At 42.1% G+C, this 24,521-nt stretch overlaps 1 protein-coding gene across 1 annotated transcript in view; it reads right to left on the bottom strand.

Annotated features, from left to right (window-relative positions):
• Positions 1-2,529: 2,529 nt before the first annotated feature.
• The window catches only part of NARS2 (asparaginyl-tRNA synthetase 2, mitochondrial), a 48,659-nt gene continuing 26,667 nt past the window's right edge, over positions 2,530-24,521 (bottom strand). Inside the window, exons 7-14 of the mRNA XM_041483630.1 lie at positions 22,196-22,328; positions 15,759-15,857; positions 15,286-15,323; positions 13,457-13,523; positions 11,818-11,955; positions 10,628-10,725; positions 8,990-9,016; positions 2,530-3,254 (exon numbers count right to left, since the gene is read on the bottom strand). Of these exons, the coding sequence (XP_041339564.1) occupies positions 3,110-3,254; positions 8,990-9,016; positions 10,628-10,725; positions 11,818-11,955; positions 13,457-13,523; positions 15,286-15,323; positions 15,759-15,857; positions 22,196-22,328 (745 nt within the window). The 3' untranslated portion in view covers positions 2,530-3,109. The remainder of the gene's footprint in view (positions 3,255-8,989; positions 9,017-10,627; positions 10,726-11,817; positions 11,956-13,456; positions 13,524-15,285; positions 15,324-15,758; positions 15,858-22,195; positions 22,329-24,521) is intronic.

The following is a 24,521-nucleotide window of genomic DNA, read 5'->3' as shown; positions in this document are numbered from 1 at the left end:
GGGTGCAGACTCTAAGAGAAGATGTAGCAAGGAAAGCTGCCTAAATTAAGAAAATCTTGGTGCATTTCCCTGCTTACATGGCCAAAAGAAATGACCTCCCCGTCCTCCAGATTAACTTCCGTTTCATTCTAGAAGGGAGATTCAAAGGAAATACATGACATTCCACATGGAAATCCCAGAAAAAACATGTTGCATTCCTTGGCAATACCAGTCCATGTTATATATACATAGCACGAGGTGAACAATGCCAGCCTGGAGGGAAACAGTGGATCCCACCCTTGCTGGCTACCCATAAATTAAGTTTCTCACAAGAATGCCAATCTTGATATTAACCCTGAGCAGTATCATAATGCAAAGGGCTTCAGCCTCTTCTCTCTCTCTCACTAGCAAAACCAGCACATGTTGAAGGCTGCTACCAAGACTAGACAACCTTTCCTTCCCCTTCTGAGCCATCTGGTAACCTCTCTTGGGACAACCCTGCTCAGCTCCTGCTTCAACCCCAAATTACCAGGGGTAGTTTTTTTTTAGCTTTCGGACCCAAAGGCAATGTCCCCTTAGCTCACTGGATAGCCAGCTCATCAAGCATCTTGAAATGAACCAGGACATGTAGAAGACTGGGGAGACTGCTCCTTATGGACACCTAGTTGGAAACACACAAAAAACTACTCACAGTGTATCCTTGTTACTTCTTTCTTACTTACATCTACCTATCTGCAAATCAAAGTTTCAACCTTTACCTTCAGTCCTGCAACAACCTCTGAAAAGGGCAAAGAATGAAAGATGGATTAGACCAGTTGTTTGTTCTTGCCCTGTCACTCTGACAGCCACCCTGCAAACCTGTTTGAAGCAGTTGTGCCCTCCCCTGTAAATTGTGACTCACATCACATTAACCTAGAGCTTTCTGACACCTTCCATTGTCTTCTTTTTTACATCTTGTTTTTCACCTGTCGCCGTTTAGCCCTGCCTTGCCCATCAGATCTGGTATCTCAGAACAGGATCAATGACCTCCTGTTGATGCCAAAACAACACAGGCAGCCCAGAGCTGCTGTTGGGGATTGACAGCAGAGTGGACAGAAGATGTTTTGCCATCACTCCACTCAATTCTCAGACGATGGGCTTCCAGTTCAGGCACTCTCATTTACAGCAACTGTGACAGAATCAGTGACTAAGGACCTCAATAAGGACATCTGCTCATTGCAAGTCATTTAGGGAACATGTATGGACGGGGCTGTTTGGCAGCTGTACTCTTTCCACATCTTTCTGCAGAGAAGTAATTCCAAAACATAAAGGCCAGCAATAACACTTAAGATAACATACTAAAGGAGAGATGGTCCAAATGCAGGAAGATACTTCAGTGTCTGATGTGGGAACTTCTCAGTGGTTTCAAAGGGAAGGCAGGTGCTCGAACAGTTTTGTGGAACCAGACTTGCCAACTCAGGGCTGTACTGGGAAATGCAAACCAGCAAACGCACAATTAACACCTGCCTAATCAAGTGGATGAAGGAGACATGAAAAAATCTTGATATGCAGGAGATGTCTCAGTGCACACAAGAAACCCCCCAAAGTAATGACCTCATGGTGATGTTGCTTGCATGATCACAACAGGTAAAAACCCCAGCCGTGGAGCACACCGAGACATGGCAGGTACCACATGACATAAACAGGTATTTTTAGATGCTGCAGCTGCAGTACCACGCAGCTTTACAAGAGAGAACTGTGACTGCAGTATTACCAGTGCAGTGCTAGTTGATTACAATTTTTCAATCTCTTGCATCTACTTGGAAAAGAACTTCTCAGGGCTGTCTTACAGCCACTTCTCGTAGTGTGTGCCCATATACATGGGGTTCATCAGCAGTAAGGCCACTACCTTGCTTTTCCTCTTTATATACATGGTTTATGCTCCAGCCATAGTGGGCTCCAGAGTAGCAAGCACTATGCAAATGGTAATTTGCTGGATTGTGGTCATTTGGAAGGGAAGAAGGATGCTGGAAACCCTCAGTTCAAGTCCCAAATAAATCACTGGTTTCCAGTTGCCGCAGGCAAATCTCTTCCCATAATACTGTCTTTGAAACACAAATGAGTATTTCTTTACCTGGCAGAGAAGCTGAGAGCATAAACTCATTAGAGACTGCCAAGGAGTTCAGATCCTATAGTGATAAGCAATTACTTAATACACAGCAACGCCTGGGAGCATCTGTTTGTTGTTTCGCAACACAGACCAAACTGCTTGGTCCGACGAGCAAATGAGAGATTTTCTCAACAACAACAGCAGAAAAGCAAAGCAACAACAAAACCCCACCATGAACTGCAAGTTGGCTCTGGAGAGATGGATGGATGAATGAACTCTCATCGAACTGAACACTTCCGTCTGCTATGAATATGTGCTTTCTTGGACAGATACCTTCTGCAGAAGCTGTGCAACTAATTTGGTTATACAGAAAATGAAACCTCTACCAGACACTGAAGGAAACTCTCTCATGCTGAGAGCTACAGTTTTATAACAGAAGAAGAAACCATACAGAGTTATAAAACAACCCAGTGTACATCTTTATTGATGATTCACAAAATCAAACATCATTCAACAAACTCACTTCAGCAATTCCAGTATAACATTGTTCCTTGCTAGGTTTGGCTGATTTTTCCAAGGTAAACAGTATTTGCTTTTAACTCGGAGTGGAGAGAATCACGCTTTACAGTAGCCATTTCCTGACTGTAGCAGTAGCAAGTGTATCACAGCCATGACAACATTTTAGGTCACACTTCCTTCTTAATATTTCACATAAAACCCCCTGCTACCTTCAGTGCTTGTTCAGTACTTCCATGGCATGTACTAGTCTCATGAGAATCATAACCCTTTAGTTAAGTGGGATTTATTAATACTCCAAAAGTGCACTGAAGACACGAGCTGCTATCAAATTAACTGCCAGTATCCTTCCATAATCTCACCAGAACATATATTATTTTCAATAACCCAGTATTAAATTGACCAAGAGTTTCATTGATATAAAAATTACCTTGATTTCCCACTGAAACACACTCTGTCATATCATGGTATATTATATACACACAGTTACACCAGTGGTTTTCTCCACGTGAGTCAACTGCTGAGCTACAGGAGACATGAGTGAGAAAACCTGGGGAAAGGAATAACATCTTTGATATTGTCAACTCCCAAGATGTACTGCAGGTAGCGTTCAAACCCCATTCCGAAACCTCCATGAGGAACTGATCCAAATTTTCGGAGGTCCAGATACCTGTAATTTAAACAGACAGTTACATTTGCAGCACAGTTATGCTGACATCATTAAAGTGAGCTTTTCATCTAGGGTTTTGCTTTCCATCTTAATTACTTCCCTTTGACCCTAACCACTGTGATTTCTGAGTTGGTCAGGGGTATGTCAGAATTGTATTAGCAGAAGCCCCAAGTTTAAACCCATTCAAACCAGCATAGCTATGCTTCGCCAATACACTACAGCATGTTTTTTCGGAGCAAAAATGTGTTTGGGTAATGAAGAACAGCTTGAGCACCAGACATCTGCTCATATTGGAAACACCTTTTTAGTTTTAGTACCTAAAATATTCCTAGCAGAGGCAAAAACCCAAGTTCCTACAGAGTCACAAAGCACTTCCACTACTGGAGGTGAAGCTCTCTGCTTGGGCTTGTCTAGCCTTTGCCATGTTGGTGTGGAAATCTGTCCTGCAAATTCTTTCAATTTCTGTTTGCTTTTCAATAGCCTAAGTAATTTCATTTCCAGCAATTTCTTTAGAAGCTTAAATAGGTCTTGCTGTCTGTCTACTCAACATTCCTTCATTTTTTTTCTTTCAAGGTAATTACAATGGCTTTTTGCTACTTTTTCCCTAATCACTCTTACAAACTGATTCATTTATTTCTATAAATAAGCCAGAAAAAACCCCCTTGAACATATCTTCTCTAAAAATGAGATCTGGAACAAGACATTTTATTTTGCAGAACAGCACCTGTTGTGCACAGAAAACTCAGAAAACGTTTGGAAGCAGATATTCTGAGTATATGGGTGTCAACAAGATTATGATGGCTCTTCTATAGTTACTCATTTCCCAGCTGGACTGTGGCTGATGTGACACTGTATTTGCAGCTATAAATTGTCACCAACAGTTTTATTTTAATAGAAGTGAAAAACATCTCAGTGCTTCTATTGATTTGTGGGGCTACTTCTGAGGTTGCTGAGGGCACCAAGTTATTCTTCTTTATATAAATGCACTAGTAGGGGATTGAGTGACTCCAGATGTATTACTTGCTTCTAATCTTGGTGTATGAATATTTCATCATCCCACTTAAAAAAAAATAAAGAGCACTTAAATATAAATGCATATGTTTTAGTACTTATGCAGTGGAGTAGAGGGGGGCAGAACACTGTGAAAGAAATTAAGATTGGATTGATTGCAATAAATGGCTTCCCAAATTTTAGATACTGTTAATGAACTGCAAGGAAATATTATATTTGTGTGTATATGTACTTATGTATGTATAAATATGTAGAATATATGTTATGTATATTTGAGTGTAGTTGCTTGGACATCAGATCTTTTTTGGCTCGAAGTCTGTATTTTAACAGAATGAAGATAAAGTAATGCCCATGATCACCCTTACTTGCAAAATAAGAGAACTCTCCCACAAATTCTATAGCTGCAAGATTGCCCTGTCACTCAGTTTGACAGTATGCCTTTCATACCTTGAAATATTTTTTTTCCTTACAGCTCATTAGCAGTAGTTAAAATTTGGGAAACCATTTATTACACTCAATCCAATATTCAGGTTTTTTTCCCCCCCAGTGTTTTTCCTCTCCCCTCCACTGCCCAAACAGCAAAAGGAGAAGCAGAGCTTACTTCTCCCTTGTAGCACTGACACACAAAGTGCAGTTTGCAAGTTGAACAGCAGGCCCAAGAGTGGGACATGTTTTCTGATGACTGGGACCCACGTGCTTTTCTCTGTGTGCTGCTGGGTGTTAGCTTGGCTCACTAAGGCTTGGTGTATGCACCTTACATCTTGTGATGAGGATTATGCTCAGGATAAAACCACACAGGCTGTGCAACAGCATGGTGATCCTCATCCCTATCCACTTTACACAGACTGCATTAAGAAGACCTTGAGTCTCTGCAAATACCCTGAACTGCTCCTGGGGAGCTCTGCTGTGCAGCTTTACAAGGGTTTGCAAGGAAGGTGATGGGCAGACCTGATGCTGAGGGTGGTGACTCACGAAGCAGGAAAGATTTCATAAATGTGAGGGATAGGTGCTGCCCATGGCAGATCAGTCTGACCCAGCTCAGGTGTTCTGAGCAGAACTGCCAAAGCAGCTGGTAACGACTTTAGCTGTAACCAAGAATACAGGTAACAGCACAAACTTTTCTGATGATGTCTGTAAGTGCATCAGCCTTTGCAAAGGCAGTTGAGACTAAGCCCAGCATCTTCTCTCCCTTTTTGCTGGCAACAGAGTTTATAAAGTCATTGTAGGAAGATGAAATAACTCAGCTACTTCCAGATGAACAATAATAATAAATTCTACCCTTGCTTATCCAGGACTTTGATCTGTAGATCTCAAAGCACTTTAAGAAGCCATTTTGGCAAAAGGAGCGAAACAAAACCCATCAAAGTTAATGGAAAAAGTCCATTGAATTAAATGTGCTGAGGATCAAGACTGTGAATCCCTTCTGATGACTGTGCATAGAAGAAGCAGAAGAATTGAGAAATTTTCCATTCTTCACAGATGAAAGAAAAAGTAACTGCCTGCAGATGAAGAGAAAAATCCCTTTAGGCTGGAAAATGCTCCCTGAGGTTTTCCTACATTCAGCAGTGTACAGACATTGGATGATTCTCACCTCAAAAAGAGTCATGAACTAGTCTAGCTGTTTTTGCCAGTAGCTCATACTTAAGAGGGAAGCTGAGCACTCTATTGGCAACTGTTGGACTGTGCAGCATTATTCCACAGGAGAAGTAAATTTCTGCAACCCCAGCTAGCCCAGGTGTTCCTGCTCTAGACCTGAGCACTGGTAGGTCTTCAAAGATTTGAGTCTTACTAAAGTGTGTGCTATAACAACATCCACCAGCAGTGAATTCCAGGAACTCATTATGTGCCATGTTAGAACATTTCCATTCATCCTTTTAAAGATTTATATTCTTTTATCATCATTGTGAGCTCCCTGTGTTGCACAGCAAGGCACTATGAAGAGCAGTGCTCTCCTATTGACCATTCATAAACAGAATGTGCTCTTTTCAGTCTCTTCAAAACAAATATAATCTCAACCTTTTATGCAATCCCCTTGCTATGCTGAAGGTTCTGTGGCCAGTTTGAAAAAAAATAAGGCTGAAAGGACAAAGATACTATAGTCCATGAAACTGAATATTCTACTGGGTGTGTGTGCAAGAAAAACGCCCCTGGCTTTCTGCCTGCCTCTGTCTGCCCCAGCACAGCACTCCAATTTCTTCCCAAAAGAGGAGTAATAGGACCAGTGGCTGCCAAGGACAGTGATGAGCTACATGTTTTCACTGAGCTCTGAAGAAGGTTAAAGGATGAGGCGAGTGTAGTCACTGGCCATGGGCTCCAAGTGGCCCACCAGTGCTACTTTTCCCTAAGCCCAACTCCTACTTTTTACCCTGCCACACAAGGACCCAACAGAACGCTCTGACATTCAAAGATTACCGTAAGTTAAAGAGCCCAACACAGCTCAATCTTCTTCATCCAGAGCAAGAGCAGGGCCAAAGCAGTACAGTAACATCCACCTGAAGACAGCAGACAGCACCTGCTCTGCTACTGTGTACTTTCATCAGTGTTACACCAGAAGATCAGAAGGGTACCTGGACTGTAAAGGGTTCAGTATGAGACAACTGTCTCCACTGAAGCACACGAAGATAATCAGAGTAAGGAAGCAGTGCCTTACACCTAGGAAGACTGTCTGAAACACTGCTCACACTCATGGTGGAGGGAACACTGTTCATTACCAAGTACCTGCTTTGATACTTTTACGATGGCGCTTGGAGGCTGCAAACAGGATCGAGTCCCCTGTTACAAGGCAATATACTTAATACTCCCTGGTCACAGAGAAATCAATGAACTCCCAGAGAATCCTCATCACACAACTTTCCCACTTCATTTCCACAGACCTCCCAGTTTAGCCAAAATAATAATCTACAGCTCTGAGCTATTTTCCATCTATAATTCAAAAGAAAAAGTGTGAAAATAAGATAAGATAACTAAAAAATCAAGTGAAATACTACTTCAGCTCATATTCTATATGGAAAGAAACTTGCCTAACAGGAAAGGCGTAGTGTACCGAAGAAGACTTATAAGAGTTTGACCATGTCACTTTATCTGTCTTCTGAAAAACTTCCTAGAAGGTAGGAATGGCAGAAGCAGATCATGAGTTGCCTCTGCCTTACGATTCACCCACAAACAAGGCAATCCTGAAAGTGTCCTAGAAACACTCAGACCCACAATATCCTCTTGCTTACTGGGGGGAAGAAAACAGTGAATCAGAATCAGAGATATGGCAATGGTTAAGGAACTTGAAAGGAGATCATATTCAAAAGTCAGCAAATATTATATTTAAAAAGGAATGACTCAACTATTCTTCCAGGACTTTGTGAGCCAGTTTTGGAGACTCAATTCAATCACTAAATTGGAGGAGATTAATTTTAGTCTCTCTTGCCACTTCCACTGGAAAGATGGATGCTGGCAAGGCACCTACCTGTATTCTGGCAGATTTTGGACTGCAGTCCAGAAGCATCCAGAATTACTGCTATCCTGCACCTTCCTATGCTATGGCAGGGGGTTACAGCTTTAATCTTCTTTGGGAAGTTACATTGTCTGTGATGGAGTGGAGGGAATAAAGGAGGAAAGAGTCTCCAAAACAAGATTACAGCAGGAAGAGTTTCCAGAATGTGATTGTTACATATCACATGAAAATGCAAATGAGTGACAGGCAGTGCCCTCTTTTTTTTTTTTTTTTTTTTTTTTTTTTTTTTTTTTTTTTTTTGCAGGAGGCAGGGCTGCACTATCTTAGTAGCATTGGAAGGCTCTGCAATTGAACACCAGGCTTCCTTGGGCTGTATCTTAGCATCTAACCACAAAACTTATCACCCTGTTCAGGATAATCCCTCCCTCTGATAAAGGGATATGGTGTATTCTGGGCCACAAATACAACAACAAAGGAAGAAATTAAATTCACCCTGTTTGCACATGGATGATGTGAAGATCTGCCATACGCTGGGCTGTTCCTCAGTGATTTCATGTTGTGGGAAGATGAGAGTGAAGAACCCATACTTTGCTTTTTTTCAAGGCAGCCTTCCTAATGATCAATCCAAATACTGCAGAATACTCTTCTAAATTTAAAATTCTCTGCACTACCACTCTCACAGTAGCTGTGATGAAGTACATACCAAGAAACACTAAGAACCTCCTGTCGTTTTAATGGGTTAAACTGTTAATTCAAAGGTTGATCTGTCTCCTTAGGAGGACAGTTTTAATTGCTTTAACTGCTTTGTTAGGGAAGATTTTTCGACCCAATTGCTCTGTCAATTGCAAAGGGAGTTATTCATAGACCTCTTAAAGGTCACAAATTGCTGTGGTTCTGTAACCTGTTTATCTTCTGCATAGTGGTCAGAATTGACCCAGCTTCCAACACAGCCTAATGATTTAATATCAAAAATCATTATTTAATATCAAAAATCACCTCATGCAATCCTGAGAGGAATAACCTGTTCTGTGAGTGGACAAATTGGAGGCATAAACTAAGTAGCATTAGATTAACCTTTGTTTAAATGAATTGCCTATTTCATTTAGACTGGCAATGATGGCAGGGCAACAGGGCCAAAAAATCGTTTCCTCAGAACCAAATCAAACCAAACCAAACCAAACAAACAAACAAACAAGAAAACAAACAAAACTCCAGTTGCTTAAAAGAACTCCAGTCTCAAAAGAATAACAAGAGCTTGCAGAGCAAGGTGGCATCTTACCATTGATAGGCATCTGTGAGTCCTAATCTGTGAAACAAAAAGAAAATCCCTTGTAAGTAAAGGAACAGAGTTATTCTGCACAAGCAGCACTTGCCTGGAAGAGCATGTTACTAAAAAAGAGAAAACCTGGTGAGCTATTGTATGAAGCATGCATAAGAAGAAAAGAATCCTGTTTTTTCTCTCTAAGGTTATGCTGGTTCTGTAGGAAATAGAATTTAAAGGTCTAAAGTATTTAAGTTTAACAAAAGCAAATCCTAAGAACTGAAAATCAAGAAAAACATGTGAAAGGAGGTGTGATTTACAAAAGACACACCCCATTTGTACCTTGGAATGCTTTCTATGACTTTCCTGACAAACAAGAAAGTCCGGCTTCGAACTCCACATGGACCCTTCTCTTCCTGAGGACTGTGGACTGTGATACTGGCAAAAAGTTTTGACTGAAAAAGTGCAGCAGGCAACATTGTACTTTACATGAGTTGAAGCATGCCTGCTTCAGAGAGCCTACAGGGAGAGCAGCAGGAAGCACAGGGAATATCATCATCCTACAGTAACAACGGAGAATTAATGTTCTGGTGATTTTAATTGCCTGGTGCCTTTTGGATTCATTATGCTGAAGTAGATTTTGCTCTTCCCCACTGACTAGATCTATCTGTGTGAGCATGTGGCTGATTTAAGCAACAAATTAATTCCCAATGTGCAAATGGTGTTACTCTGGGATTAACCTTCCTCCAGCATTGCTTTGCACCAGTGTATGACTGACCCAAACAGAAGTGTTCAAGTGCTGGATGGGACTTTGCACAACCTGATCTCATGGAAGGTCTCCCTTCTCATGGCAGCGGGGCTGGAACTAGAAGGTCTTTAAGGTACTTTCCAACCCAAACCATTCTCTGATTCTACAAAACTTTTGAACAATCAAATAGGATCCAGAGAACAACTGAGAATTACCCAATGTATAACATCAATTATTAACTGAAAAGCAGCTTTGATATTCTGACATTGAAGTTAGCCTAAAATTACCAAAACTAACAAGATACAGACTAAGGCAGCAGGGAAAGAGGAGCCCCCATGACACAGTACAGGACTTGAGCAGTTCCAATGAAGCTTCCCATGAAACTATTAGCAAAGTCCATATTCTCTGAAATCAGGCCAGTCACTGAGGCCAGCTGCATCACAATTGGCAAAGCTTCTGACCAAAAATGCAATTCCTCAGTTACACAACGTGATGACAGATATCTAAGTTCTGTATATGTGACAACTTCCACCTTCATAATGCACTTTCAGCCACAAAAACTGAAGAAAAGGATGAAGTGTCCCCCAGCAGACCCTGCTCCAGATAGTTGCAGCAGAGCTGAGGCATTCTACTGCCCTGGCCTCTTAGATCAAAGAAAACTTTTCTTCTCTGATGAGCTAAAACAGAGGCCCTTTGCACACCTGTGACAGAAACACAAGAACTTCTTCACCAGTTTGCAGTCACCTACTCAGATAAATAGATATCACAAAGATATCTGAAGCCTTAAAATAGGTTTATTTTAAATACTATTAGCTGGCCTTCCGCTCCTCTGTCTTACCAACCACAGAGAGCTGCTAAAATACTCTCCTGCTCAGGCTAGTCTCCTGGCATCTGTGGATTTTCCATACCTCTGTAAGCGTGATTCGAGGAAGGGCAGTCGCTCCTCTCTCAAGCTGCCTCCACACAACTCCCCTATTCCTGGTACAAGGAGATCAACAGCTGCAACCTTCAAAGAAAGAAAACTAATTGAAGTCATGCCACATAGCCATACAGTGATTAGCCGAGGAAGTTAACACTGATGTGTTTTTGTAAAACCCTACTGTAATTTTTCCAGAGTTCAGGACACTTAGGTCCTAAGGATTTGCACATACTTGAAAAGTGTTTTGTTGACAGAAGGCCGGGAGGAAATTTTGCAAGGATAAACATCAGAAATTTACAGAAAACCTAAATGACAGCAGTGATGTCTCAGACTGAGGACATCTACAGCAAGTGGTTTGAACTGAATCTCACCAAGTTACTCTGGTGACAACCTGTGTGGGGTTATAAAGAAGCCAACAGCAACTCAGAGAACAGCAAAGACATGTGGGCAAGCTTTATGAAGCTCTGATTCCCTACTCTAATGCTGTTGCTTGTGTTCAGCCCTATCTATCCCCATTCCTATAACCAGTTCTAATGGATATGGTAGCAATGGCATGTGCTGGATCATGTGCTGGATCCAAGTGTTGTCACTTAGGCTGTTAGGTTTGGGCTGTCTGTCTTCTCTAGTTTGTCTTGTAGGGTTATTTTTCTTATCCCACAGCTGAAATGTTGCTAGAATTAGAGCCACTGAAGACACAGTGGTGCATGGTGGTGTTGTTGCTCTTTTTAGCAGAAGCAATGCTTCAGGTTGTCTTAATTCAGTTGAGCAATCACAATTTCAAAGCATGAGACTTGATAAAGAGCTTATTTCTTCTGCCCATCTGCTATTTGAGCATTACATGGATGGATGACAAGAGAATCACAGACTACTTGGAGCCATCCAATTCTAGGCCTCTCACTTAATAGTACAGAAGTTTATCAGGAAAAGAAATAAACCATGACAAACTTGTCTTAAGGCAATTGAGCAAAAAGTTAACACTTCCCCAACCCCTGAATTTTTCCTCCTCATGTTGTTCCCACTTTGGGTATTTTTTTCTACAACAGGAAAAAAAAATGGACAGGATCACCTGATGGTCACATCTTATCTTGAAGTGGGGGCAGGCCCAGTAGATGATGTCTATCAGCAGGCCAAGACATGTTCCTGGACAAAAAAGTGGTGAGGTGTGACCCATGGACTCACTGTGTGTTGAGGTCCGTCTTCATTGTCCCGCATGTAGAAAGGTTTGAGGTCGTACGGGTAGTTAACCACAAACACAGGAACCTCCCCACAGTGCTTCACCAGGTACTTCTCATGTTCTGTTTGGAGGTCACAGCCCCACTGTAAGGACAGCAAAAGGGGCCTGGGAATCTGCTTTGGTGCCTCTTGCCCATGGCAAGAGACCCAGCAAAATCCCTGCACATAGAGAGATGCGCTGCTTTGAATAACATGAAACCAAGCAAAGCAACTTCTCATACAGGTCACTGGGAAGTAGACAGCTTCACAAGTTTTCAGGCAGAGCGAAGTATGTAAAATAATATGATTTAACTTAACAGAACAGGGACAGATCGTTCCTGCATCAAGCCCAAGCATCTGGTATCAAATCAGAAAACCCAAAAGAAGCAAAAAAAATCCCAAACCCAAAACCAAACCCCAGCCTCAAACCACACGCTGCATATCTAAAGGAAAACAGGCACCTCTCCAGAGCCAGCTTACTTGACCCAGCAAACCAGCCTTATTTCGGTATTACCTCTGGTGTATAGAAAGCAGCTTTCCTAGGCTAATTACTCTCTTCCCTGCTGTGTCCTGTTACATGCTACATTAATTCTCACTTAAGAAAACCTAGCACCCTGTTAACCAATTTTTTGTTATCAGAAACCTTGGACATTTGCAATGCCCTTCACTTTTCCTTTTTTCCAGGGATGTTAAAATCCTGTGGCTTTTGTCTTGAGACCCCCAGCCCATTTATAGGACATGCAAAGAATATCAGGGGAATGGAAGGGGGGAACAGACTTCCCCCAGACTCTCTTCATACTAAAATATCCCAGGTTTGCTGTCTCAGATCCAGGTAGTACAGAGAAAAGATTTGAGGTTCTCCACCCACTTGTGCACAGAGATGAGACAGTTACCCAGCTGGCTATGAGGGTGGCTTCAGTCAGAGGGTTATTTTCCTCAAAGTATCATAATGAGATAATGATTAACCAATATAGACATAAGAGGAGCACCATCACAAATACTGTCCCATACTGGAGTGGGCGTGTGTTTGAAATTGGGCAAAATATGATTTTTGGAAAACCATAATCTCATAGCTTTAGAAAGACTAGCACGTTACTCTTTTTCCCAGTCAACACTGATGCTTTGGAAAGAGAAGGGATTCCCTTTACCTACATCTAGATTACATGGCATTTTCACATGGTATTGGTTTATTAATCCTTGTCAAACTTTCGGTGCTATCCTATTATCTTTTCTTTTCTTGAGAACTATTACAGCAACTCTTCTTAGATGATTGCTACTAAATCTGCAACACTCAGCACTGCTCACATACAGGAAAGAGAAGTACCTTTGCTAAAGCCTTGGTCCTTCAACAGCAATCTCATCACTTCCTTCCCTGCAAGTGTCACATGTTCTGCTACACATCTCACTCCTTGTACTGCTCCCATTGCAACCCCAAAGGACAAAAGTTACACTGGATTTACAACCCAGCAAACAAAACACTCCGGGAGGCAGATAACCTGTGCAAAGTTAAATTCTTGTGGTATCAGAGAGAGAGAGACAGAGAGAGAAAGGATATTCTACAAAGTTCAGGCTCTGCGTAGGGACAAACCAGCTGGCAATGACCCACCTCTGGCTTGAAAGTGAAAGTTTGAGAAGCTTGCTTCAAAATTTCCACTGCTTCACTGTAGGAAATTCTGCAAGAGGAAGAAAAAAGTCTTTAAGATAACTATGAAAGGAACAACAAAGTTTTCTGGCTAAGTGCCATGCTGGAAAATTAAGGAGGCATTTCCCCACCACCATGCCAACTTGTGTGTAATGTCAGACTTCCCAGCAATGCTTCTTTGGACAGAAACCAAAAAGCATTTAATATGGCAAGAATCCTATGTTTTCCTGTGCTTCAGCTACATGCAGGGCAGGAAGTGCTAAGCTCTCAACACTTCTGCATTACTGCAATATTGCATTTTAGTCAGAAGTGAGCTCTGCAGGGAATTGCTTCATAGAAATGGGTGGATTTTTTTAAAGAAAACAATATGTCCTCATCAGCATAGCTACAACAACACGGCTCTAGTCCAGGGTGTGTTAGGCAAAAATAACAGCCCAAAGTGCAAAGGGCTTGTAGCTCAAATATTTCCACTTTACTTAAAAAACCATGAGATTTACGTGCAGCAATGTTTCTCTACTTCTCTGGCACATTTGATAGCAGATTCTCCACCAATTTCCACCAGCACAAAAGAACAGCATAATGGTAAAGCAAACAGAAAAAGTGCACTGAAGAATGCTCCAGGTTTGGTAACTGGAAATTGAGACTCAATGGAAGATGATGTGGCAGCCAAGTTTTCCACATACCAAGCCAAATATTGTGGACAGAGAGAAGAAAAGAATAACATGATCACAATAATTTCATCTTTGTATCACTGGCTAATCCAATTAAAAACCGAATTCCCTAAGGAATTCACAAGCTCTTTACACCCCATTACAAGGTTTCACTAAAACAACGAAGGCTTCTGGAGGAAATACCTCAAGAAGGAATATACTGCTCCACATGTGTGGGTTATGTGAGGCCACAGACCAAATGAGGTGTATCACTGGCACAGGTTCAACACATGTAACCAATATGTGTAAGCCAGGAATGGCCCAGATCTGCCAGCAGCTGATGGAGAGAGAGACAGAGAGGGAGAAAGAGATGGTCTGTCTCTCTCTCCTTTTCCTTGGAGCATGGGAGAAGCTGAGCACAACTTTGTCCTTTCAGGAGTATCAGTTCCAAAAGAGGACTGAAATGGGGAGATGCTAACTTCACTGAGGACTCCCATGGTGCTCCTGCAGGCAGAGGCACAGGGGGGATCCGTCATGATCCTGTTGCCCAGGTGTGGCTGTAGCTGCCTAACACGATAACCAGTGCTGGGATGAGAAACCCTACAGTGTTCTGTGGGATAAATGGAGAGCTCCACCATTTGAAGAGACAAGCAGGAGTAGGGAGGAGGCGGCACTCTTGGGCATCAGTGAGGGAAACCCAAAGCCTTCAGCTCTTTAGCACAAAGAGATCTGGGATTAGGAGCTACACAATCAATTGGGAATAGAAAACCAATTGGGATTGTTAAACATCATAAAATACTTTCATAAAAAGAGAGCCACTGGAGTGAAAGTGTGAATTAAAGCAGAGCATCAAAGCCAAAACCAAGCAAGACCGTGAGCAACCACTGTGCAGGTACGTGCTGGAAGGAGAATACTTTTAAGGATCTTGTCCAGGGGAGCAAAAGCTAAAGGCCAGCAGATTCAGGTGTCAGTCTCATGCAGAGCTGAAAGGACATAGCAGACAAACAGTAAAAGGGAACTGCAACTCATGCTCCTTTGAAGACATTATGCTAACCCAGAAGACATTAAGTTGTGAAAGAAAAAGAACATAGGAAACTCTTTCCCCAAAAGCCCTCTGCAAGATCATTTTGAAATAGTACTTACATCATAAATTTGTGCTTCAGTATTTGTTCCAACCTGCCCTTGGTCAAAACAAGAAAAACATAAACATGTAAAGCTACCCTTTACGGTTCAGGGGCAAACTCAGGAAAGTGACCTTCCTCTATACTGTAGTTTGCAGGACTGCATTCTGATCTAGATACAGGTCAAAATCCACTCCTGGCCATTCAGTGCTAAAAGGGTACCCAATTATTGAAGATGATGACTAGAGGCTACCAGATGAAGTGACAACTACAGTTCTATGACACCTGCTACCAGCTACACAAAATTGTGTGTTCTCTCCCTGTTGGCTTGAACAATCACTCAAGCTCAAGCTGATATTTAGCTTTTCACAGTTTCTTAACACAGGACAACCCAGTAAAGAAAAGAAAATTTAAAAAAAAAATTAATCCTTCCTATAGCAAAGAACCCCCAAAACACATGACAGGATTGCAGTTCTTTTCTGTCACATGCATTACCTTCTGTGTAGGAGCTATGTATTTATGAAAAAGCTCAACATCACGAGGACATTTGGAGAGCACAGTGCTTGTCACTGTCTTGAAAAGATCTTCCATAACCTAATAGAGAAAAAAGGAATGCATGAAAAATGAACATTGCTTAGGTGTCCCAGACTATGAATGAAACAAAGTACACATCGGCCAAAGAGTACAGGAGTTTCTATCCTTCTGCATGGCCAGACTGCACAAGAGGCTTGCTTAGTAGCTGAAAAGGACTGGAACTTTTATTTTTGCTAGGGGTTTAGGGCATCAATGTTGGCTGATGGAGTCCGTATCTTCAGTCAGGTATCTCCAGTGAAAAAAATCACAGCTACAATATTCAAGCAGCAACCCTGGCTAGCCACATACATGTTACAACCATTTGTGGGTCTGGTCTCAGATTCTTAGAGAGGCATGTGTCTTGTAATGAACAATTCTGGATTTATGCTTGTTGTTAGAAGAGGCAAAACTGAAGGAAAGAGAATAAACATGCAGTGTGTAGAGCAAGCCCATCAAACAGTTCTCAGGTAGAGAGACTCTGCAGTAAGGGCAAAGTGAACATGCATAACATGGGTAGAGAGCTAAAGCAAAGGACACATCAATGCAGGGATGTTTGAGAAACTAAAAAGATGTGGTTCCATTTCCCTAAACGAATGTGGATTAACTAAATGACATTATCATCCAATTTGGATATACTTATCCAGTAAAACGGGCTTCACTCATTAAGAAATTAAAATGCCATTAAAAGCCCCCACATGGGATGCTGCTGCATTTTCATCAACCCGTTTTAAGAGTCACTTTCTCTTTTGGTTAAGCAAAACAGACCATCCAAGACACTTGCTGTTGTGCAGACTGAGTTCCCATGGCTCCCTGTAGTCTTACACCAGCACAAAGCATGTAGTTGACACCTGTGGTATCAACTGATCATCCATCCCACCTCTTATTCAAAATCACCCTTCTATTCTCATTTTCTTTGTCAAAACAGAGCAATGCAGCTGGGGCTGCATGTCATCTCAGCCTGGGATGGGACAGGATTTTTCCTAACAAAGCACATCTCAAAGTTCTGGCACATTCCTGGTTGGTTGTGGATTTTTGGGGATTTTTGTTGTTGTTGTTTTTTGTTTATTTTGTTGTTTGGAGTTTTTTTTTGTGAGTGTAACAACTACTTCATTGATTGCAGAGTTGAGAGAACTGAAGTTTCCACTGACGGTATCTAGGTGAGCAGCAGCCCCTAGACACCACAAAGCCTGTGACTGTGGAAAGATGAACCTGCAGAAAGATCTGTCACCAAACCTCAAGAAGAAGCAGTAGGTCTATGCCTTACAAGGAACCAGATCTTACAGGGCAAGAGGAACACAAGGCACAGAAACAAAGCAGCTGGGCTACTGACATAGCCAAAATGAGATTTCAGGCATGTGGTTCAAACTTATGCTTAGATGGACATCCTTCACAGCTGCCCCAAGCTGCTGAAGCACTGCTCTGTTCTGGTGAACAACCTCTGCATCCCACCAGCCGAGTGGAGCTGGTAAAGCAGTCCATTTGGACTGCTCTGAACCAAACTCTGACTCAAGACTCCTGCATCAACCTGGGCTCTCCTTTTAAAAAAAAGGGAAGATGCAAATAAGGGAACAGCATTATCATATGCAGATGAACAGTTTTACGCCTCCTGGTACTCAAACAGAGGAAATGAAAAGCCAGCATTCCTGCTGCTGAGTGGCAAATAACCAAACAGTCAGCTTTGAACTTTCTTCAAAGTAGCTAGAAAAAGGCTTATGCAAATGAAATTAGAAAACTTCTTAGCAATTCATCTGGTTTCACCAGGCAGAGACGAAGGGATTTTACATTAAGCTTCCTCTTTCTAGAAAATGAAAGTATCATCTGGTTTTGGAAAGGCATGTTGTTTAATTAGCACTTTTTTTCCTCACTGTGCGATAAAGTAACAATTAGGTTCCCACAGCATTCAACATAAGCTGCTTCCTCTTGTGGAAAAAAGATGTGGGTGGTATGGGAAAAACAATCTGAGAAATATTTCCAGGTTTGAGACTGAGGTTTTATCCTGGCAAAAAAGACAGACACGTGGGTCATACACTGGCCTCCTCACTGCTCTTACTTATGCCAAACAAGTACTAGGCACAAACAGTAGATGGAAAAAAAAAGGAGGAAAAAATCTCTCAAACTGAGAATTTATGTCTTTAAGCAGATAGCATAATGAAGGACTGCAAAGTAGGCTATAGGAATAATTAGTGGAGAAGTGTAATCACTGGCTTGCTGGTTTAAGGGAACACATGAGCGTGAGATATAGGTGAAGTAATTAGTTTGAACATATTCTGAAAGAAACGTGTTTGACGGGAGACTAACATAGGGGAAAAAAGGCACTGGAATCACAGCAAGTAGCTCATCTCAGAGGTGGGACTCTGGATGTCCCAAAAGCCCAACAATGTGGTTGCTTCACAATGGTGGTGTGGAAACTTCTGGTAGGGGGGCAAGCAAGGAGGACAGAAGTTAAAGCTTCCTCCCTTCCCTCAACCCTTTTAGCCTTTCTCTTTTGATTTTCATGTTTGAAACTTCAGCAGTATCAACACTGGCCTTCCCCAATGCTGCTCTGATGTTTAATGGCTAACAGTTCAATTTTGATTAGGAGCAGCTCCCAAGGGTATTGCTCAATTTCACCCTGCATCTTTTGATATTGTAACTTATCCTCTTCCCAAATAAAATGATGACCAGAGTTGAAACAGAGCAAATCATCAATAAAACAGCAGTAAAAGTCAGCAGCAGCAATTGAAGGTGCTGTGCACTCCAAGAAAGGTTCAAATCATCATTTTTATTATGTAAGAAAGATTATGTAAGAAAAATCGCGTGACCTGCCAGAAGGATTTTTATGTATGTATTTACCTGGGCCATGCATGTGGATGCAGTGTAGATCACAGGCTCCTTACATAAGAAACACTCACCAGTGGACCACTGCTGTTGCTTCCACGCTTGCTCACACCCACTCTACGTGTGCACATACACACAGAGGGGAGGATTCACATCTGATCTTGGTCATAAAATCTCCTCTCTCAGCAATACCAACAGCTCAGGTCACATTTTGGAGAAATGCTGTTGTTGTGCAAGGAAAGAGGCTTGTCTGCCAGAGCACTGTACCACTGGCCACTGAAGCTGAATGCTGATAAAAGTTAGGGAAGAGAACCAGCCTGAGCTATGGCAGCTGGATGCCACTTCAGACAAGGAACCTACAGTCCTGCAGATAGCCCAGTGTCCCTAAAGAGTGTCGTGAATAACTCTTAGAACAAACCCTTGTCATGTGATTACCAGTGTTGGCTCCCTCAAAACTGCAGTCAGACCTGCCCAAGTGCCTCAGACTTGGTACTGAAGACAGAATGCTGAGTGAAAACTAGTCTGGAAATCAAATCACATTCATGTTTTAGATCCAAGCTCTCTAAAGCTGACACCCAGAATTGGTACCTGATTTCATTTCATGCCTGAACTCCTCTCTGTAAAATGGAGGTAATAATGCTCCATGTCACTAGGCTGTAATGACAGCAAATTAATTTTGATGAAGTACATAACCAGTGGAAGACAATACTCCCGCCCTCAGGACACAGCTCAAATACTGAGCGTTAAATTGTATGCCCCATCTTAAAGAGAAATATTCTCCATCACTTAAAGAGACAGTAATGCTAGGATATAATCTTGTTAAGGAAGACTAACACGATGCATAAACTGACAATGCCCTCAGGAAAACTTCCTTCTTGTATTTCCTAACTTTACAGCCTAAATAATGCCTTTTTTAGCATGGCTTTGTATGTGCTTTTGATGAAATTCAATCATGACTGTATCATATGGCCTCTTTGAGACTCCATTAGTGTCATGAGTGAAGTGGGATCCTTTAAATATACTGCACTGCTGATACCGTGGAATGAAAAATAGAAGATAATGGCCTACAAATACAACTACATGATACAGCACTGAAGTGAGAGGGAGAGAGTGATAACAGGCATCTCAGAGGACAAATAAAACTGGAGACCTTGGACCACCAGTTCAGGTACTGGGGGGCTGATGGCCCCAGACACTTCCACAACTGTACCTCTTCTCCTGTCTATCTGACCTTTTTCTAAATCCTTTTCTTTCTCATGCATTTTGGAGGAGAAAAGAGGTCCCTCCTTAGATATCCTTACATGTACCCTGCACACTAAAGCAGAAATACTACCACCCAGCCATGCAGTGTGAAGTACTGCACGGAGCACACGGGACTTTCCACAGAAAGTATTGTGAAACCAGTACTGTGAGAGTTGAAGCTTCTTTGTAGCACTAAAACACATTTTGGCACAGAACAGAAATTTAGATTGCATGATTAAGACACATGAGACTTCACAAGAACTGTGCTACTAATTTAGGAATAACTGAGCACTACTCTGTGCAATTACAGTGGGGAAAAAAAAGGCTGCTGCTCTAAGACTTCAGGCCCTTTGTTCCCAAATACATGCCGCTTGGTTATTAAATCTCCTTTTCTCCTTCTATTTCAAAATGAAAACTATGTTTCTTTTGGAGCTTTGGCTGAAAGAACTCAAGCCTCGCCAGTGAATGGTAAACACACACATCTCTGTAGCAAGGCTCTTTAATGGTGTATGAGCAAATACTTCAAGATGTCCCTGAAGAAGCTGAGCATTCCCAGCACAGTAACCTGCTCAAGTGAGAGATACTTAGTCCAAATGTCCAACAGCAATCTTAAAAATAATTTTTTAACAATCCAGCTCCTTATGTGAGGACAAAGTTCAGATAATAACCCTGGCCAAGAGCCCTGAAGGCTTTCAACTGGGTGTTTTTCACTGAATAAAGAACTTGCAGATGACAACAAACAGACAAAATACCCGATGGGCAGATACATAAGAGAACACTGAATTTAGGTCAGTTACTCCAGGAGAGACACTTAGGCTTTAGAGCAGCTAGCAGGGTTTTCTGTTGATTGGGTTTTTTTGTTTGTTTTGTTGTAAGAGAGATTGCTCAATGGTTTAAAAATAAACTAAGAGGGAACTCCACTTCCCCAAGTAAGAACACCACAAAATTAAGCCTGTTGCAATACATACTCACTATGAGGAATGCAAAATAATGGCTGCTAGGAGACTTTCTGTTATAGGGAAAGGTGCTTTTCAAAGACTTTGGGGAGATTTAGAGAGAGCACAAGCTGAGACTTCACAAGATATTCAGCAACAACAAAGGCAAAATTGAGAGGGAAAGTTACTCCTTTCCCTACAAATAAAAGCCTTACAAATTCCAGAATAGTTCTCAAATCTAATTCTCTGAATTGTCTGAACTGGCTGTCTATACTTCAAAACCCAGGAAATTAGGGTTTTCTGCACAAGGTATGTTGATTTTGTGTTGAAGGGCTCAAATACCACTTAACAGAAGACCCTGCTTATTACACTAGATAAAATAGTGAAGATTTCCATTGACTCCTGATTACCTAGAGAAACAAGGGGACTCAGGAATTACGGTGTGTACATATACACAGGCTGTGCTCTAGAGAATACACAAAGCTGTGGAGAAAAGGAGAGACAAAAGAAAGAGCAGGATGCTATTTATGATGGAGCACAGACTCCCAATGGGTCAGTCCACACAGCCCAGTGCCATGCAGACATCCCAGATTCAGAAGCAGCATACAGAGCACGCCAGCTGTGGTCTCAGGCCATGCTGGCTCAGCACTGTTTATGACCCATGCTGAAGAAACCACCACTTGGATGTTATTTTATAAATCTGCAGCTAGTGCCTCAGGTATTTTTCTTTATAAGGTTATTTTTTCAATCACTTTCCACAGAGCTTATCTGATAAATGAGAGTGTGTGTGTATGTTTACATACAAGTCCTACTGGGTATAAGCTGGCTTATGCTGAGACTAGTGAGGTGTGTAGGCATCCCTCATGTGGTTAAACTGCAACTGAGAACTCAATCCTGAAAAATCTAAAGCCAGCTGACTAACGATTTCTTCCAGTGTTCTGCTAAAGACACAGAGAACATTTTATACCAGAAACTGTTGTTTCTTCTTCAGATTTCAATGCAGATTTCAAGGAGGCCTTTACAGAGCACACTGCTTAAACACTGCTCACTCGGTGGAAAGGTGCTGAACATTTTGAAAGGGAGAGTGCCACTCATTAGCACTAGTCAAGCACATTTACATTCCCTGGCAATACGGCAACTGTGGAGCTGCCTATTCAGATGAGGGCTGTGTGCACCTATATCTTCCCTTCCAAATCCTATCTAAGGCCTCATGTCTGCTAAGCAAACCCTCCTCCTTGAGAAATAACTGTGCAACCTCTACTTGGTTCGCACAGAGTGAGAGGAGCTGTGACCTCAGCTGAGGGCAGTGAGCACAAGAGGAAGAAACTCTGGTACCAGTCCTGCACAGACATTTGGAATGCCCACCTGCATGATGTCCTGAAGGCTTTCAGTGAAGGACAGCTCAGCCTCCACCATGTAGAACTCCGCCAGGTGTCGGCGACTCTGCGAGTTTTCCGCTCGGAACGTTGGGCCAAAAGTGAACACGTGAGTAAAAGCCCTGCAAGGCAGCAGGAAACAGGCAGGTCAGATCCAGCACACAACTGGGTCTGTTACACCTAAAGCCCTCACTTTTCTCCCAGCATCTAGAAACAATCAAGTTTTCGTTTCATCTTTGACCAGTTGAATGGCACTGCTGAATAAGCTGCTGCTATGTTCCTTCATCCAGGCGTGGAGAGAGGTTATTCACACCTTGTGACTCAGAGATGTTGCACACACACTAGTCAGCTTTCACTTAAAAAAGTCATGCTCAGGACACTTTTTGTAACTATGTGGGAATAAAACCCAACATTCTGCAAAACCAGATAACTAGAGAAGCATGCAGATACTATACCAATCATGCTGTCCTCATCCACGTGCCTTTACACTTCTTTGCCTGCAATGCCTGACCTTTACAGGTGCTGTGAGACCCCAGTGCTCACCAGAGCAGAGTGGGCCGTGCTGCTGGAGCTGGTGGGCACTGAGGGGTGGCCAGGGAAGCCCAGCAGGACGGGAGGTGTACGGCGTGCAGTCCCCCTCTAGTGGTAAGACAGAAGTTCATTGCTCAGAGAGCCATGGAGACAAAGAACTGGGCTCTTCCACACAGCTAAAAATGGCTCAGCTGAGAGGGGTCCCTACTGCAGAGAACACATGGGGAGAGAGCATTTAATGCTGAAGCAACCAATGCATTTCGTATTATGAAGCCATTTCTCCAACCACCTTCTGGGGAGTCTATTTATATACATCCTCTCTTGTTCTGCAGTCATGTCATGCTGTGTTTCCACTTCCTTCTTGAGAAACCATCCTATCAAACACCAACACACCTTTAAAAGCTTTGACTTTATGTGGGAAGCTGCACTCCAAGCAATACCTTTTCCACTGTGATCTATAAGCACTTGAGCTCCTGGACACCCTCAAGCCAGTGAGAGCTTCCCAAACACACGCTGTGACATTTGTGTTTCCTCTGTGCATGGGAAGAAAAATCGTGATTGGGGAAGAGAGCAAGCTGCTTCAGAAAAACCATTCACTGGGCAGCTGCTAACTTTGGTATATCTTTAACTTCATGTTATTTTTAGCTGCAGACAGCATGTAGGAGAAAAAGAACCTGATCAGTAGAGATTAAGCACAGTTTGACACTCATGAAAGGAAGCGTGCTAATTGCTGGGGCTGGATTTGACTTGCATGTTGCTCTGCAAGCTTTCAACTTAAAAAGGACATTCACTGAAGTTTCTGAACAGGCTAATTTTGTTGAACTGAAGTTTAAATAAACAACACTACAAAAAGCAGCATTTTTCCTTTGCCCCTCATGGAGACATCTGTGCTACAAATAAAGGAACACACACATTCTGCTTCACTCATCTGTTCCCTCATGTCACATGTTGGTTAAAGGTTATGATCCAAAGAAACAGCACTTTCTTTTTCCTTGAGTTGCTAGTAGTAAACACATCAGAAGTTTCAGGTCAAGACTCTGAATACATAGCCTGCCTGTAAGTTTCTTTTCCCCATGGCTTTGTTTTCCCTCCTCCAAAAAACACACTTTCTGTCTCCACTTTGCTCTTGTATCTGTACTCGCTCATATATGACCACAGCATCAACAACCATCTAACTAGATTTTGCAGCAAACATCTTCCTTCAAGCATCATTTTTAGCATGCCACTATTCCTTCTGCTGCCTTTCTCACTTGCTGAAATGTTACTGTAAACTTCTGTTACTCCATCATTCTCCTTCAAACTGCCCTTTCCTGTAGCATCTACAAAACCTCAGCAATGTTTAGATAAGTGATGTGCCAAGACTATTACTCACTGCACAGGTCATTCACTATTATTTCATCAGTTCCTTGTGATCCCCCATCTGTAGCCACCTGTTGTCTTGAGTTACGCAGAAATTCATGTTCTCCCTCACATGGCCTTTTTGGTTTGTTTTTTTCCCATGCTTCTAACAGCACCTGGCACAACAAGGTCTCGGATCCAAAGTTTAAGAGCCTCAACTGCTATAGCAATACAAACAACAAATACAAAACAGTGAGTCACACAGTCAAAATCATGTTATGTTTAAGGAAGAACCAGTCAAAAGTTATTGTTTGCCAGGTTGTGGAGGTTGGCCTGCAGTGGGAAACAGAGTTAGGTTCTTGCTCTACCTGCCCACATGTTTCACAGTTTTGCTAAAATATTTCAATTTGATGCCCTTCAGTTGAAGAAAGAATTTTTCCTAAATA

Source organism: Pyrgilauda ruficollis, unplaced genomic scaffold (genome assembly GCF_017590135.1).
Source record: "Pyrgilauda ruficollis isolate IOZ18807 unplaced genomic scaffold, ASM1759013v1 scaffold60, whole genome shotgun sequence".
Classification (NCBI taxonomy): domain Eukaryota; kingdom Metazoa; phylum Chordata; class Aves; order Passeriformes; family Passeridae; genus Pyrgilauda; species Pyrgilauda ruficollis.
Note: the sequence above shows the minus strand (reverse complement) of the source record. Positions and strands in the feature narration are given on the sequence as shown.